Source organism: Paroedura picta, chromosome 4, assembly GCF_049243985.1.
Source record: "Paroedura picta isolate Pp20150507F chromosome 4, Ppicta_v3.0, whole genome shotgun sequence".
Classification (NCBI taxonomy): domain Eukaryota; kingdom Metazoa; phylum Chordata; class Lepidosauria; order Squamata; family Gekkonidae; genus Paroedura; species Paroedura picta.
Window position 1 is genome coordinate 4,733,462 of NC_135372.1, and position 16,200 is coordinate 4,749,661.

Sequence of the window (16,200 nt, forward strand, 5' to 3'; positions counted from 1 at the left end):
ATAGTTTTTGAGGTACATAGGGTCTTGGCCAAGTTCTTGTTGATATCCAGCTTTCACAAGAAGCATGACTTGGTGAGTGATCTGCAATCTTATCCTATCCAGGCCAGACCACTGCAGTGCATTTTGTATTGGGCTGCCCTTGAAGACTTGTTCCAAAGCTTCAAGAGACCAAAACACAGCAGCCAAGTTTGCTGGTTGCTGTGGCAACATCTCTTGCCAGTTTTAAAAGAACAGCATGGTTGTCCATTTGCTTTAAGCACAATTTATAACACTGTCTATGACCTGGAAAACCCTGTTTTGGAGCCAGGGATCACTTGCTAGTAAAGGTCTCCTGCAGCATGACTACTGTTCAAAGGTCAGGAGGGTGTTTGAGCAAAAACAAAGGGTTTTTAATACGACATTTTAACTTTGGAACTCCCTCTCCCTCCCACAACAGTTGGCTTAGACTAAATTTTATTCAGTTTGAGGATCGTTATTACTCTATTCCTTTGGTAGTCTAATTGGTTTTGACTGTGTCTCAGTATCACTGATGTATTAATATCTGCTTTTTCCACTTTTTATATCAAATATGCCCCACAGAAAGGTTTACTTGATTTTACGCCGCTAAGCAATTTTGCTTCACCAGAGTGTTAACTAGAATTTTGAAAAACATAAGTTTATTAAGTTAGACGGCACATGAATGTGAGTTATCAGCAGCCACTGCAGGGTCATAATCAGGACGTTTCCTGGAATCCAGATGTTTTCAAAAAGTCGGTGGGCCAGGTGGGGCTCCTGCCAAAGAGGGCTTTTAATTGGCTGTACAGATTAAAAGATTTCAGCGCCATTGTTATCACCACAATGCTGTTTTTATTCTCTCTTTCCCAGTTTATTTTTAAAACATTATCTATCCCTCTTCTCTCCTGTACTTGGGTTTCTTCTGTGTGTGGCTCTGCCTCCCACAATGGTAATGTTACAGCCTGCGATGCCCCTATGGTGGCCATCCTTGCAGTCACCACAGCTAGCCCAGTTAGGAGTTGAGCACGGAATGGCCTCAGAACAGCTGGCGGAAGAGGAAGGCGGGAGGTGGAATGTCTGCCAAGGGGAGGAGGCACGGGGCACAAGGGGAGGAGGCACGTGATCCCACGACTGCCACCACTCAGAGGGGGAAGGGCAGGCTGCTATTGCCAAGCAACACAAGACCTTCCTGAATCCACAGGACCTTGCCTGCTGCCCAACAATACCCACAACTGATGCTGGTCCTGTTGCAGTCTTCCTGTTCTGGGCTGCCTAGAGATAGGTGGGTGGTCACTGTGTAAACAGAATGATGAACTGGATGGGCCCTCCAACAGCTACATGGCTGCCAGTGGAGGTCCAGATCAGGTTCAAGGTTTTGGTAATGACTGTTAAGGCTTTACATGGTCCGGGTCCTGCATATCTGTGGGAACACCTCGCCCAATACGTCCCCCAGAGAGCACTATATTCTTCAGGTGCCAGTTTGTTGGCAATACCTGGCCCCAAAGATATCTGCCTGTCTCTGACCCCAGCCTGGTGGCATGAACTGCTGTCCAAGATCAGGGCCCTGAGGGAGCTATTGCAGTTCTGCAGGGCTTGGAAGATGGCCCTCTTCTGCCAAACCTAAGGTTGAGGCCAGGGCGATTTAAACTCATATGGGCCTCCCTCCTCTCCATTTAGGTTCCCCCCTCACCTGGCCTATAGCCAAACCTGCAGTCCAGACCTAAGACGGCTGGCGTCAGTGGGGGGTGATGGTGGTGGGTGTTTGGGTTGTTAGTTTTAAGTTTGGGGATTTTTAAAATTTGTCTATGAATGTTTTAGTCTATGCTGTAAACACCCCAAGCCCGCTTGCAGAAGAGATGTTCTATAAATTACATAAATAATAATATTCTGTTAGTTTATGACAGGAGACAAAGCCCAGCCTTTACCTTAACTAGGATCTTTGACAATGCACGTTGGTTCCCACTATAGACAGGCAGAGATGCCTAAGGGCTACATTCCCTCTTCCAGGCTAAATAGCTCAAACCATTCCCCCTCCCCTTTTATGTAAACATCCCTGACTCCTTTTCTTTTCCCCTAAAACATCTAATTAAAAGAGAGATGGTTGTGATGTGCCACAGCCAGGGTATGTTAAAACCAAAACCCCAGCACTTTGGAGAACAATGCACAATATTGTTATATATTTCATTGCTTGCGAGAAATCTGAAAACTGAAACTCCTGGAAAATGACAGGGAAGAGGAACAAGTTTACAAGGATCCCTCAGGCTCTGGGAGGTAGCCCGGCATTCATGTTTCCACACCGCCAAGGGGAAAGCCAAGGCTGAAAGTGACTTCTAAGAGAATCTGTGACAGGGCGAATCCAAACAGGAGAATCTAACCACTCTTCTGACACCTTCCTTGTTGCAAAGATAAGCCCAGCCAGCCACCTTGCCACTGTCAAAGGAGACAGGTGCAAGGTTTGTGCTGGCTGTTGACTAAGACATGGGGGTGGGAGGACGACATCAACAACTACAGAAAGAGGCAGGGAACAAACACCTAAGCCCCAAGGAAGAGAGCAATGCACAAAGAACAGGTTTGGATAGGTGGTGTCCCAGCCACAGCTGACTGGCAGCGCAGGCCACAGGACTTCAGCTGATCTCATCACTGTGGTTCGCAAGGTTAACGAAGCCCATAATTGCATTTATTACAATTTAATCCCACCCTTTCCCAGAGCAGCTTGCAGCTGGCTACACAGCCCATTCTCCCTCTCCTCCTGCAAAATAGGTGAGGCTCAGAGATTGTGACTAGCCTCCCTTTGCCCAGCCAAGTTTCACAACCAAGAAGGGATTTGAACAGGGTCTCATCATGTGACACAATTGGAGTAGCCAACCCAGAAACCCGCATCAAAACTGGAGGCACATAACTGCCAGAGCAGTTCACTAGCTTATGCAGCTTTTCAAAAACAAACTTTCAGCCTGATTCCTGGACAATGCCTGTTAATGACCATTACACATAATATGTTACAAATGTGCATCCATCTTCAGAGGCAATATATCTTCCATTACCATATACTAGGAACAAACAACAGCAGGAGTGCTTTCTTTCAAGGCCTGCTTGCAGTCTTCTGAGAAGCATCTATTATTAAAGCCATAACACCTACAGGTGCCCCCAACTGAGGGCTTGTCAAGTTATTCTTGAAGTGCTGTTCTAATTGTTCCAGTTGATGTTGATGTTATTGTTATAATGTTATATTGATTTTGATATTGATTTTGACAGTGTTCTATGTGAATGTTCAAAAATGTTTTATGTAAACCGCCCAGAGCCGTAGGGAAGGGCAGTATAAAAATATAAATAAATAAATAAACAAATTAATTAATTAATAAATAAATAAAGAACGTAGGTGCAGGCAGACCTTAGATCCCAAAGCAATGCTTATTTCCCTATTGCTGTGCCTTCCAGTTTGAAAACCCCAACTTATTCAAAAAGGACTTTACTCAGCACTGGCTAAATTCCTCACTGGTGAAACAGGAATAAGCAACCATAAGCAGGCACTCTTGAGATCACCTATAGGATGGCAAGAAAACTTGGCAAAAATTCTGGCCAACAGTCAACTTGGCAAAGGGCGCATGATGCGCACACAGGCAGCACACATCAATGAAAGCGTGTGCTTTTTGCAGACTGGCTTAAAAGTCTGAATAAGAGCTATTAACTGTATTCTGACAAGGACAAGAGGGAGAGGATACCACACTGTACTTGAAGCCTGCCCCGGACAACCACACCAGGTGATCTACCTTTGGGAACACTTTTAAACAGCCATAAAACAATGTCAATGAATGCTCACAACTTCTAAGTGCAGAGTTACTGTAAAACACACGCACAAAATAAAGATTGCACGCTAAGATTAACAGCTTGATCCATCTCTTTTGAGGAAAGCACAGCAGGGTTTACTTCCTAGTTTTAGGACTGGGGCAGGCACTGGAGAGAAATTAGGAAGCAAGCCCTGTGAGGTCAGCCAAATGGACTTTGAAGCCAGGCTTGCTTCTGAGAAGACCTATGGGAATCAGTAGCGATGATTCCCACAGCAACAGCAAATTAAAGAGAAGATGCCTTAACACATTCATTGTTGGCATTGGGCTTTACGTGGGCCAAAGTCACACCAGACCAGGAGGGTATCAGACCACAGGAATTTATGCCTGGATTGAGCTGTTAATCTTTAAAAACCACCATCAGACTTTAGTGACAATATACGAAAGGAGAGAAAGGCAGCCAACAGAAAGAAAGGAGACTGGCAATGGATTTAAAGAGAAACTGGCTGTGGACATATGCAGCTTGCACTTGAATTCCAGACCCCCTCCCGAGCAAACTCATATTTTAATATTTAAACCTGCCTGTTTCACTTGATCATCAAGAGAACAGTCCTTCTGCTCCCTGCTCCCCACCCCTACGGGCTTGCCCAATTCTCTGCAGCTGTGGCTAAGAGACTTTCTGTCCTGGATTTAGAGCAAATAGGTAGATCAGCCCCTTTTTCACACGGAGGGGGAAGAAACTGAGAGAGGGGAAAGAAAATTGGCTCCCCAATTTTAAAATCCCCAATTTTAGGTAAAACAACACAAACACACGTAGCTTTTCAGCAATTCACAGTAGGAGCAAGCAGTGCCCCCTCCCCTCCAGGATTCCTTCTCTCCACCAGGAGAGCAAGCTTGTTTGCAACACTCACCTGGTCCCAGAAATGATTCTTTTCCCAGCCCCACCCACTCAGTTCCCCACACTGGGTCAGCTGATGGCAAGAAACCGATACTACTGGCTGCTTGGACTGTTTCTCAAAGCCTGCTTGCCTGCCAGCCCAACCTCTCCCTCAACTTCTTTGACAACAGAAAATTCTTAAAGGGACAGGAAACAGTTGCTCTATTTTTTAAATAAAAGGGGTGAGTTCAAGGAAAGGTTGCATTTCCTTTTTTAAAAGGCTATTTGCCTTACGAAATCCAGTACTAAAAGAAGAGGTTGGAATGACACCAAGCAATTCTATCCATAGCATAGGTACAGCTTCTGATGGGAAAAGCTGCTTGATTTCTTTGGGGTTTATTTCTGGACTTTCAAAAAAACAATGACATTTGAAATGTTAACTAATTAAGCACCACAGAAATATGGGTGAAACCATAGTGTACTTGTCCACCTTGCAGGATTGTTGTGACAGCCACATTAATTCATCTGAATTGATTTTAAGCACAGGTGGACTGCATTCTCTTCTTTGTCAATACTTTTTTCCCCAAAACTTCTCTCCTGATAAATAAATAACATTATGCAAACATAATCCCATCATTGTGCCTCTGCAATAGGCTAGTTTGCCCCCTCCTCACGGCAAGGAATGCATTGTTGTTAGTTATGCAAACACAAATGATTTAAAATAGATATCCATTGAAACTGATTATAACCAGATCAGGCTGCTGTATCCAATTCTTTCTTTCTTTCCAGTCTTAATCCATTTATGACAGGGCAGCCTTTTTCAACCTTTTGACCATGGAGAAGCCCCCCAAATATTTTTCAGGTTTCAAAGAACCCCAGAAGTGGTGCCATGCCCCTTCAGAAAAGTGGGCATGGAAGATGTGGGAGTCAGGCAATTGATCAATCAATCACTTACTGTTTCCATTGTGGAGAGACTAAGCCTGCAGAACCACAGGGGAAGTGGACTCATTTGATGTCCAGTAATGTCAGCAGACATCTGAACTTTTAGGAAAGACCACATAAACCCTGGGGAACTCTAGTATACCCTCAGGGTTGAGAACCCCCACATTAGAGTTTTCAGGACAAGACCACCAAGGGAAATCTAAAGTTGCTATGCAGCATAAGCCATGTCTGAGCATCTTTTGCCTTAAGAAATGTGAATAACACCATGCACTAATTTCCTTTTTTGAGGATTTTTTTTTGAGCATTTGAGGATTTTCCAGAACTGTTGAACGTTAGTTTCTCTGCTTTGTAAAAGTGGAGGGATTATGAAATTGTTAACTACAGTTGCAACAAGGTGGGATGTCACCCCCCCAAATCCCAAATCTTGTGAGGATCTAGATGGAATGGCTCCCAGAACAGCTGTGGGCCCTGCAGGAGTTCTGGACAGTTTGAGGATTCAGAAGAAAATAAGGGTAACTGTTCAGGGCGGTTTACATAATAACACAAGAACAATACATGGAACAGTCTTATAAAACATTTGGGTAACGGTGCAATAATAACATAATTGTAAACATTTAACATTATAATATATAACATATAACATGGAGGAGGAGCAGGGCATCAAACCTGGTCCTCCAGATTAGAGTCCTCCGCTCTTAACCACTATACTACACTAGCTCTCAGAGAGAGATGGGACTCTTTCCCTGACCTCTTTTATCGGGAAGGCAACAGTGGGAAGGCTTCTGGAGTTCTGGCCCAGCTGGTGAACCTCCTGTTTGGGCCCCTATGGTCTTATTAACATGATCCAACATGGCTTCTCTTATGTTCTTAAGAACAGTGGTCCATCCATGGCTCTTAGTCACAATGCCTGGATGAACTGTTCTGTCTGGGGCAGGGATGCTCTGTGTTCTTGGTGCTTGGGAGGCAAGAGTAGGAGGGCTTCTGGAGTTCTAATCTGATCCCACTGTTGGATCTCCTGAAGGTAGCTGGGTTTGGGTCATTGTGTGACACAGTGTGTTAGATTGGTTGGGCCATCGGCCTGATCCAACATGGCTTCTCTTATGTCTGGGACAGTGACATTCTCTGTTCTTGATGAGGGCTTCTGGAGTTCTGGCCCCATGGTGGACCTCCTGATGGAACCTGGGTTTGGGCCACTATGTGACTTTGAGTGCTGGACAGGATGGGCCACTGGCTTGATCCAACACGGCTACTCCACCATCTCTACGCACTTAGAAACACTCTTTTGTTCAAGGGTCCTGTAATGGCACAAGCAGAGACTGTATTACATGTGCATGTTAGACTCAAGAAAGACCAGACGTGGCTCTGCCTAATCTATTAGTGGAAACGCTCTCTGTGCATTCCCAGAAGCTCCTTGAACTCGCTGCTTTTACCTCCACGGGCACAAGTGGATCTTAGGCATGGAAGATGCGTACTCGGCAGATGCCCTGTAACTTTGGCGGCTGCTGTTATGTTGTTTCTCAGGGGATGTGTACTTTGTACATGCCTTGAGGCTGCAAATAGCCCCAGTGCATGCCTGGAAGCACGAAACCCCAGACGTTCTCTCCCGGCTTCCAGGCCCACCTACGCGTACGTGAGAGAGAAATGCACTCAGTATATGCCCAGAGCCCTCGCTGAGAGCCCCACCCTCTCCCCGCCCTCGGACTCCAGCCAACCCGCGAGGGGCGCGGCCTAGAGCGGAAGGCGCCGCGTTCCCATGGCAACCCGCCTCCGTCCTACCCCGGTGCGCCAAGGTCACGTGCCAGACTCACGCACGAGGTCATGCCGTGCGTGACCCTACTGACGACCTGGAAGTGAGCGCGCCTCCGCGGGGTGTGTGACAGGTCTCTGTCGGCGGCTCCAGCGCTGAAGAAGGAGCGCTTCCCCTCCAGCCCTCGAGTGCCCGGCATGTGAGGCGGGGCCGGCAGGCCGCTAAGGTATGCTCGCGGTGGGTGGGGCCCAAAATGGGCACAGGGGAGGGGCTCTTGGTAGAGGCCCCGCCTAATTTGGGGCGGGGCTTGAAGCTAGGGGTGGTTGGTGGGGGCGGGGCCAGGGAGGCAACCTGACAAGTGGGCCGGTGTAAAAACGCCCCGAGTCACCCCTGGCAGGGCATAATGAAAACTGAATAAATAATGTCAGCATAAGTTAGGGAACCTTACCTGGGAGGGGGATATCTGCAACTCTTCCAGCTTGGTGTCATGGTTAGGAGCCGCGGCCTCTAATCTGGCAAGCCAGGTTTGATTCCCCACTCCTCCACATGTAACCAGCTGGATGACGTTGAGCTAGTCACAACTCTCTTAGAGCAGTTCTCACAAAGCAGTTCTCTCAAGAGTGCTCTCGGATCCACCTCCCTCACAGGGTGTCTGTTGTGAGGAGAGGAAGGGAAGGCAATGGTAAGCTGCTTTGGTACACTTTCTAGTAGTGAAAATCAACTCTTTCTTCTTCCTTCTTCTGTGGCCCACTGAGGTAGAGTCTCCCCTTTTCTCTGCTGGTGGCTTAGGGTGGCCTACTTCCAGGTAGAAGCAGGAGATCTTCCATAATTATGGTTGTTCTCCAGACTACAGAAATCTGTTCTCCCAGAGAAAATGACGGCTTAATTGGACAGAATGTATGACGTTTGTGCCTGCTGAAGACCCTCCCGAAATCCCCCTTCCCCAGGCTTCACACCTGAATCTCCAGGAATTTCCCCAGTTTCTTGGCCACCCTAGATGCAGCTGCAGAACAATTCCAGTTGTTTTCAACTATCCTAGTTTCTATTCAGGTCAGATTGGCAGAGGTGTTGTTGGGTTGTATCCTTTTTCTTGCCATCTGCAGCAGCTGAGCTCAATTGCACAAAGCAGTGGGAGAGGTCTCTTATCTGGACACAGCACCAGCTTTCTCTTGCATAATTACAATTCTGTTCAGTAGTATACGAAGCCACCTTTGTTCCCTCACCTACATGATATTTTGAATTAGATTTTTATCTTATCCTTTCCTCAAGAAATACAAGAAGGTGTCCATGCCCCCTTTCCCACACTTTTATTCTCACGATCTTGGGAGGTAGGCTAAATAAAGACAGAGTGAGAAAATGAGTGACTGGCTAAGTATCATGATGATGATGATGTCTTCCGTTCAGTCGTGTCTGACCCTCAGCGATTCTATAGGAAAATTTCCGCCCTGTGTCTCTGTCAATGACCGTTTCTTTTAGTTGGTTCATGGTCATCCCTGTGTTGGCTTTGATTGTGTCGAGCCAGTGGATCCTAAGTATCATACAGGGAATTTAATGTTGGTGTGGGGATTTGAACCTGGTCGTCTTCTGTTTCACTAACCCCTACATTCTACTGCCTTTCAGCCTTCTTTTTCTGTTTTCCTTCTTCACAGTGCGATGGAGCCCTCTGCCTCTGGTGTTTTCTGCAGCCGGGTGCTCAGCATGGTGAACTCAGAAGATGTGAACGCCATCATCCTGGCTCAAAAGAATATGTGAGTAGCCTGCTTTAAAAAAAAAAAACAATGTACTGTGTTTCTTCAGCTTGGCTTTACTTTTTTTTCTTCTCACTCAGATGCCTTTAAAAAGTGAGCCTGGCTCCCAGCAATTTAAAATGCTTTACTGGCACCAGCGGCATGGGGTGGGGAAACATAGGGCAGGAGAAAGACTGGAGGAGCAACATGCTTTCCTATCCTGCTTGTGTAATAATTTGCCTAAGGCTTTATACCTAAGGCTTACTCAAGGAGGGCGGATGAAACAAAGGCATGATATGGCACAGCTCTGGCTTTTGAGGCCCGAGGATTCTAATGGACAGGATTGTCGTGAACAGTCTGTTTCCAGGTGAGAAAGAAGCCTGAGGAACTCCAGGATACTGGAAGAAACCTGTTTCAAAACCTTCTCTGGCAACCGGTTATCTTTTGAATTCTGGAAATATGGAATTCCTGGTGTGATGTTTGGCCATGGGGGCAAGGATACTCACAAGAGAATAGTCTATCCCTGTTTAGACTTGAGGTCCTTCAAAGGGAAGAAAGAACTGAAGTTTCCTGTTATTCTATTGTGTAACGCTTGTTGTGTCCCCAAGTAATAGGTCTCCTTGACCTCCAAGAAAAACAAAAAATGAAAATTCCTGAGCCAGCACAATTAAACCGTTTGCCCTCCTGTCCAGGCTTGACCGGTTTGAGAAGACCAATGAGATGCTGCTGAACTTCAACAACCTGTCCTGTGTGCGAATGCAGCAGATGAACGAGCGCTTTCTCCACCACACCCGGACACTGGTGGAGATGAAGAAAGACCTGGACAGCATTTTCCGGAGAATCAGGTGGGCAGGCCAGCTGCCCCTTAACCGCAGGGCCCACCCCCTAGCCCGTCATCCAGGTCTTGAGACTTCCTCAAGCTTTGTTAATGCAGCTTTGATTCTTGGGCAGCAGATTCTGCCCTGCTGTGCAGAACTGTGGGATCTGTAGCCTAACAGGACCGCTTTGAATGAAGTGTGGAAACTGAGGGCTCCTATATTTTTATGTAGTGTTTTTTACCCATTACTTCCATCCTGTTTACAATTTGCCTTCTGTCTCTTGCAGGACACTGAAAGGGAAGCTGGCAAAACAGTACCCAGAGGCCTTTAGCAGTAAGTATATGCATGTTGTATGTGGGGAGGGGCTGTGGCTCAGTGGAAGTGCATTGCATGTAGAAGATTTCAGGGTCTATCTACAGCATCTCTAGTTGAAAGGACCAGCTAGCAGGTGATGTGACAGCTGCTGCAAGTCAGAGTAGACAATACTGACTTTTGTGGACCAACAGTCTGATTTGGTATAAGGCGACTTCACATGTATTCAGTTCTATTCCTGAACAGTACACAACAGTCTTAATTCTCAACACCTAATGCTGCATCATGCAGATCATGGCCATCTTAAAGCAGCGGCTGGACAGATCCTCTTCCTAGATGCTTGAGGCTGATCCTGCATTGAGCAGAGGGTGGGACTAGATTGCCTGCATGGCCCCTTCACACTCTAGGGTTCTATGAGTTTAGTTCAGCCATGGAATGGGCTGCCTAAGGAGGTGAGGAGCTCCCCCTCACTGGTGGTCTCCAAGCAGCGGCTGGACCCTATCCTGGATGCTTGAGGCTGATCCTGCACTGAGCAGGGGGTGGGACTAGATGGTCTGCATGGCCTGTTTGGGTCTATTTGCTCTGTTTGGGTCCCAAACACTGATAATCATAAATAATCCTGTGCTTTGGAGTACTGAGCGCTCACCACATGTTGTCACAAGGGAAAGAGCCTCTGGAACCGCCTTCTCAAAAAGAAACAGGACACTCTGCCCTGCTCCTGTGGACTCCAGCCACAGAGAATTAAGCTCTTTCCTACCAGCATAGCTCAGCTCCGTTTTTTGTTTCTTGGTCACTCTCAAGAGTGATGGAATGGATGATTTATTTGTCAGATTTTTAGGTCACCCCTCTCTAGTCTAGGGGTGGCTAACAACTTTCAAAAACTCCACACACAAAATTATAAAACAATTTCATTTACAGTTAAAATTAATCAGTTAAAAACATGCTCTGCCACCACACCCAAGGAACTCAGGTTCCAATAGATCTAAAATTCATTTTGCAATCCCAGGCTCAGATGGAGGGGGGGAGGTAAGGAATTGGGTGGGGGGCATTCTGATGTTATTGGGTGCTGGCCTTGGCCTCAACCATATGTCCAGTAGGGCACCATTTTGCAGACCCTTCAGAACTTTTACAGCTCCAGTAGGGCCCGGATCTCTGCTGGGAGTTCATTACACCAGGGCCGAAGTACCTTGACTCTGGTTGAAGCCAAGAACACTTCTTAGGGGCCAGGGACCACCAGCAGATTGGAATTAGCTGAGCAAAGTGCTCTTTGAGCGGGTATACTCAGAGAGGTAGTCCCTCAGATACACAGGCCCCAATCCACAATAAGACCTTGAAGGTTAAAACCAGTACCTTAAACCTGATCTGGAATTCAACCAGCAGCTAGATCAATGGGGGCTCTCCATGGGATCCATGTTAGGACCTGGGCAGCCACATTCTAGACCAGTTGTAATTTCCGGATCAGGGTTAAGGGTCAGCCTGTGTTTGGTGTAATGTTTAGGAGTGTGGACTTCTAATCTGTTGAGCTGGGTTTGATTCTGCACTCCCCCACATGCAGCCAGCTGGGTGACCTTGGGCTCCCCACAGTGCTGATAAGGCTGTTCTGAGCGAGCAGTGATATCAGAGCTCACCCACCTCACAGGGTGTCTTTTATGGGGAGAGGAAAGGGAAAGGCAACTGTGAGCCGTGTTGAGACTCCTTTGGGTAGAGAAAAGCGGCATATAAGAACCAACTCTTCTTCACACTGCAAATATCATCTCAGCAATCTGTAACACATAAGGCCAATGTTCGGTAAGGTACCTCCCCCAGTGATTTGTAACTTCTTCCCCTCCCTTGGTGCCGCTCGAGGAGCACAGGCACGCAAGAAAAACAGGTCCAGGGGGTCCAATTGCCTCTCCCTTCCCCTTCCCAGCTATCCACGAATCTCCCATCCTGGAAGACGACGACTTCGACCCCACCCCCAAGAGTACCACCACAACCATCGCTACCTCAGAGCAAAGCACCGAATCCTGTGACACCAGCCCGGACATCATCTCTCCGACCATGAGCCATGACTTCGAAGACCTCTCCCAGGGCCCCTACGACTCACCAGCAGTGAATGGACAGAGTGTCACAGATAATGATGGCAACGAGACGGACTAGTCTACCGGGCCAAGCCTCGGTGCTCTGGGCTTCTCCTTCCCCTGCTGTCAGAACTCCCATGCAGCAGAGGCCCTTCCCCTTTTATCTTTGTGTCTCTGTGCTGTCTTGCCCAATTATTTCTGTGTCCCAGGAGAGAGGAGTCAGTGTGAGCACAGGGGCTTTTGTATGAACGGTCATTTCCCTGATGGCATCAATCCCTCACTTGCCAAATAAGTTCAATGCAAATTGAAGTTGTACATTGATGGAACCCCAAGGTGCGGGACTGCTTGCACAAAGGGTCACCTGCCATGTTTGGGCCACCGGTAACAGCTGCATTCTTGTGACAGGGATTCAAAACAGGCCTCCTCTCCAACTGGCAACAAGCTGTGCAGGCAGCCCTCTCCCATTCAATGGATCCTGGTCTATATGTTATCTCTCAGGCAGAATGTACAAGGCAGATTCTCAAAGTTGCAGCCCCAAGGGATGGCCAAACTGTTCCCATGAGCTCCTGCCAGCATGTGCTGGCAGGGGTTCATGAGAATTGTAGTCCATAGACATCTGGAGAGCCACAGTTTGGCCACCCCTGCCTAGATGGAGAGCAGAAGAGCATCCAAGGAATTAGGAAGGAAAGCAGGTGAGAATGGACAACTTGATCTTTCTCTAGTCATACATTTGTCCCCCTGGCACGTCCTATCTCAGCTTCAGCCTTGCCCTGGAGCCCACTCCACCAAGTACAGTTGTCACCCGGAACCCCCTTTGCTACAAGCTGTGTTCACACCCAGTTCCTGTTCAGATATGGGGCTTGAGCAGGAAAGACTGGTCGATTACCACGACAGTTGTTTCCAAAGACACCCCTCTCCCATTGCTTCAGTCAAGGTGTGGTCCCCGCTTCCCTACAGGCCTGCTTAACTCAACAGAGTGTAAGGGCTCTGTCATCTCTATCACTGCTTCCTTTAACTCTATGTAAAAGTATACACTTGCTCCTGGCCTCTAAGGATGCACTTTATAGCTTTTTAAAAAGCCCCCCCTCCCCCACATCAAAGCAATTCAACTTGCAGGAAGTTGAGCAGCTGCTGCTTGTCGCATTTAAGAATCCAATTACTTTGTATTCTGTTAAACCCTTATCAATATCCCTTGCTTCTGTTACAGCACCACAAAAAGTGTCCATGTTCTTTGTCTGATTTTTAGTCTCCATCCTCCCACTGCTGTGGCACCACTGTCTGTATTAAGAGTTCTTTTGCCAGAGTTAAACACGGGAACATCTTAGTGTGTGCATAGAGGGTGAGGCATTGTCATCCCCACACACACCCCAATGTAGTCTCACGAGATGCAAAAATCTAAAGAAATATTTTTGTACTGCTACAAGTTTAAACAGACTAATAAACAGATGATAACCAATAAAAGTTATGTTCATCAGAAAGTCACTTCATTGATCAAAGTCAAAGGCAAACTGCTGGTCTGTTGTGTAAAAACATCTACTGTGTAAAAACATGCTCTGCTATGCGATGTAAGATAGAGAGGCCAATGCAGGTCAGGTTTCCAAGAGGCAGGAATTTCATCAGCCTGTTAGAGGTTGTAATTGTGTAAGAAAAGTATGTATTTCAGAATCAGGTGTTCTGGAAGAGGAAAAACCTTTGCTGCATACAGAGCAATTCTGTCTCAGGGAAAGCAGTGGGGGGTTTCTGCAGAGGATAAACTAATTACTGCATGCCAGAGATAAGATCCTAAGAGCTCTGGAAATTTGAGGCAACATTTGTTCCAGGGGGGGATAAAAGTTTTCTGAGCATGTGGTCCCAGCATTCTGCTCAGCACTTTTGAAAGAAGGCCAGTCTTCCCCCTTTGCAGCATACACAAAACAGACCCCTGGCTAGGTAGATATCTTTGCTACATTAGGGTAAACACTAGCTAAGAATGACCAGAAAAGAAACGACAAAGTCAAAAAACCACGAAATGTTATGTGAGAGGGGTAGGTCTGAATCTTCCCCACAAGCTCTTCCATGGTGGCAGCTGCTCTTCCATGGTGGCAACTGCTCTGAATCCTTGTTTTCACCTGCTTGGTCTCACAAAGATATTAGTTCTTTATCTCCAGCACTTATTGGTAAAAAGCTTTCAAGCATGTTTCTAATCAATACTAACATCTGGGGCCAAGGGACCCAAGGGATCTGGGGCCAAGGGACCAAGCCCTATGAAGATAGGTTGAGGGACTTGGGAATGTTCAGCCTGGAGAAAAGGAGGTTGAGAGGGGACATGATAGCCCTCTTTAAGTATTTGAAAGGTTGTCACTTGGAGGAGGGCAGGATGCTGTTTCTGCTGGCTGCAGAGGAGAGGACACGCAGTAATGGGTTTAAACTTCAAGTACAACGATATAGGCTAGATATCAGGAAAAAGTTTTTCACAGTCAGAGTAGTTCAGCAGTGGAATAGGCTGCCTAAGGAGGTGGTGAGCTCCCCCTCACTGGAAGTCTTCAAGCAAAGGTTGGATACACACTTTTCTTGGATGCTTTAGGATGCTTAGGGCTAATCCTGCGTTGAGCAGGGGGTTGGACTAGATGGCCTGTATGGCCCCTTCCAACTCTATGATTCTATGAACATCTTGTCTCTTTATAATAGCTATCTGAAAAAGTGAGCTCCTTTCACGAAAGCTTCTCCCCTGCTGCAAATTTGGTTAGTCTCTCAGGTACTCCTGGATTCTTGCTGTTTCCTCACCTGAAGAAGTGAACAGTAATTCAGGAAAGTGCCTCCCCTGCCACCAATTTGGTTAGTCTTCCATAGAATCATAGAGTTGGAAGGGACTAGAGTTGGAGGAACCCCCTGCACTATGCAGGACACTCACAACCCTCTCGCTCATCCACTGTCACCTGCCACCCCCTTGAGCCTTCACAGAATGAGGCTCTCCACCCTCTGTTTAAAAATGTCCAAAGATGGAGAACCCACCACTTCCCGAGGAAAGCACCTCCCCTGCCACCAATTTGGTAAGTCTTCCATGTGCTCCTAGACTCTTGCTCTTTTCTGTTGCTGCATATAGGTACCTGAAGAAGTGTGTAGTGACTCATGAAAGTTCCTTCCCTGCCACCAATTTGGTCTTTTCTACTGCTATAGACAAACGTGCCTTCCCATCTTGATTGAGCTCTCCTAAAGGGAAATTCTAATCCATTTTTCTCTGATTGGGTCCACCACATATCTGTACAGAAATTAGCAGTTCCTTCCATCAAGTTCTGGGCCTTCTGCAGTGCAGGCTGACTGAGCGGGTGCAGCCGATACTATGTGAGCTACTTTACTACCTGTCCCATGCTCTGTGCCCTTTTGCTCCTTGCACCCTGAATTCTCAGCCTGGCAAGGGTTGCATAGGCAAGCTGTATTTTAATTTCTTACAAAGTCTTCAGACATAAATCCAGAGCAAGAAATGGTATTTATTGTAGCAGCTTCACAGAGAGGTGAGCAAAGGTGCCAACATTTACTAGTACATGACCTACCTGCAATACTGAAGAGGGATTCAGGTGTGGGCCCTTTAAGACCACCAACATTCTACTCAAGGCGTGCGCATTCATGCGAAGGCACTTTGTTGGATAAAACCTTAAATAAACCTTAGTTGGTCTTTAAAGGTACCCTTGGCCCCAATACTGAAGGTTGTAACACGCACGCCTGCGCATTAAGGGACAAGCAAACTTCGGCTCACGCTTTTGGAGGGGGCGGGGCTATTTGTCATGCATTTCGGCGTCGAAAAGGGGCGCCGCTCCCCTCTCTTTTATTTGTTCTCTTCACTTTACAGAGATAAAATTATGACGCTTATACTTCCGGTTCCCCTTCGACACGGCAACCGCGAAGGGTGTCCATAAGGCAACAATAGACACTAACCACTCTCCACCGCTCCTTCAATTAGAAAC

General features: G+C 47.0%; 1 protein-coding gene across 2 annotated transcripts; it reads left to right on the forward strand.

Annotated features, from left to right (window-relative positions):
* Nucleotides 1–7,407: 7,407 nt before the first annotated feature.
* KXD1 (KxDL motif containing 1) lies at nt 7,408–13,737 on the forward strand. Of its 2 annotated transcripts, none has more exons than XM_077331593.1 (5): nt 7,408–7,568; nt 8,992–9,090; nt 9,762–9,914; nt 10,174–10,220; nt 12,109–13,737. In XM_077331593.1, the coding sequence occupies exons 2-5, from the start codon at nt 8,996–8,998 to the stop codon at nt 12,336–12,338; spliced, it is 525 nt and encodes a 174-aa protein (XP_077187708.1). In that variant the 5' UTR covers nt 7,408–7,568; nt 8,992–8,995; the 3' UTR covers nt 12,339–13,737. The 2 variants fall into 2 exon arrangements, with proteins under 2 accessions (XP_077187708.1, XP_077187709.1); XM_077331594.1 differs by lacking the exon at nt 7,408–7,568 and adding an exon at nt 7,783–8,024.
* Nucleotides 13,738–16,200: the final 2,463 nt, after the last annotated feature.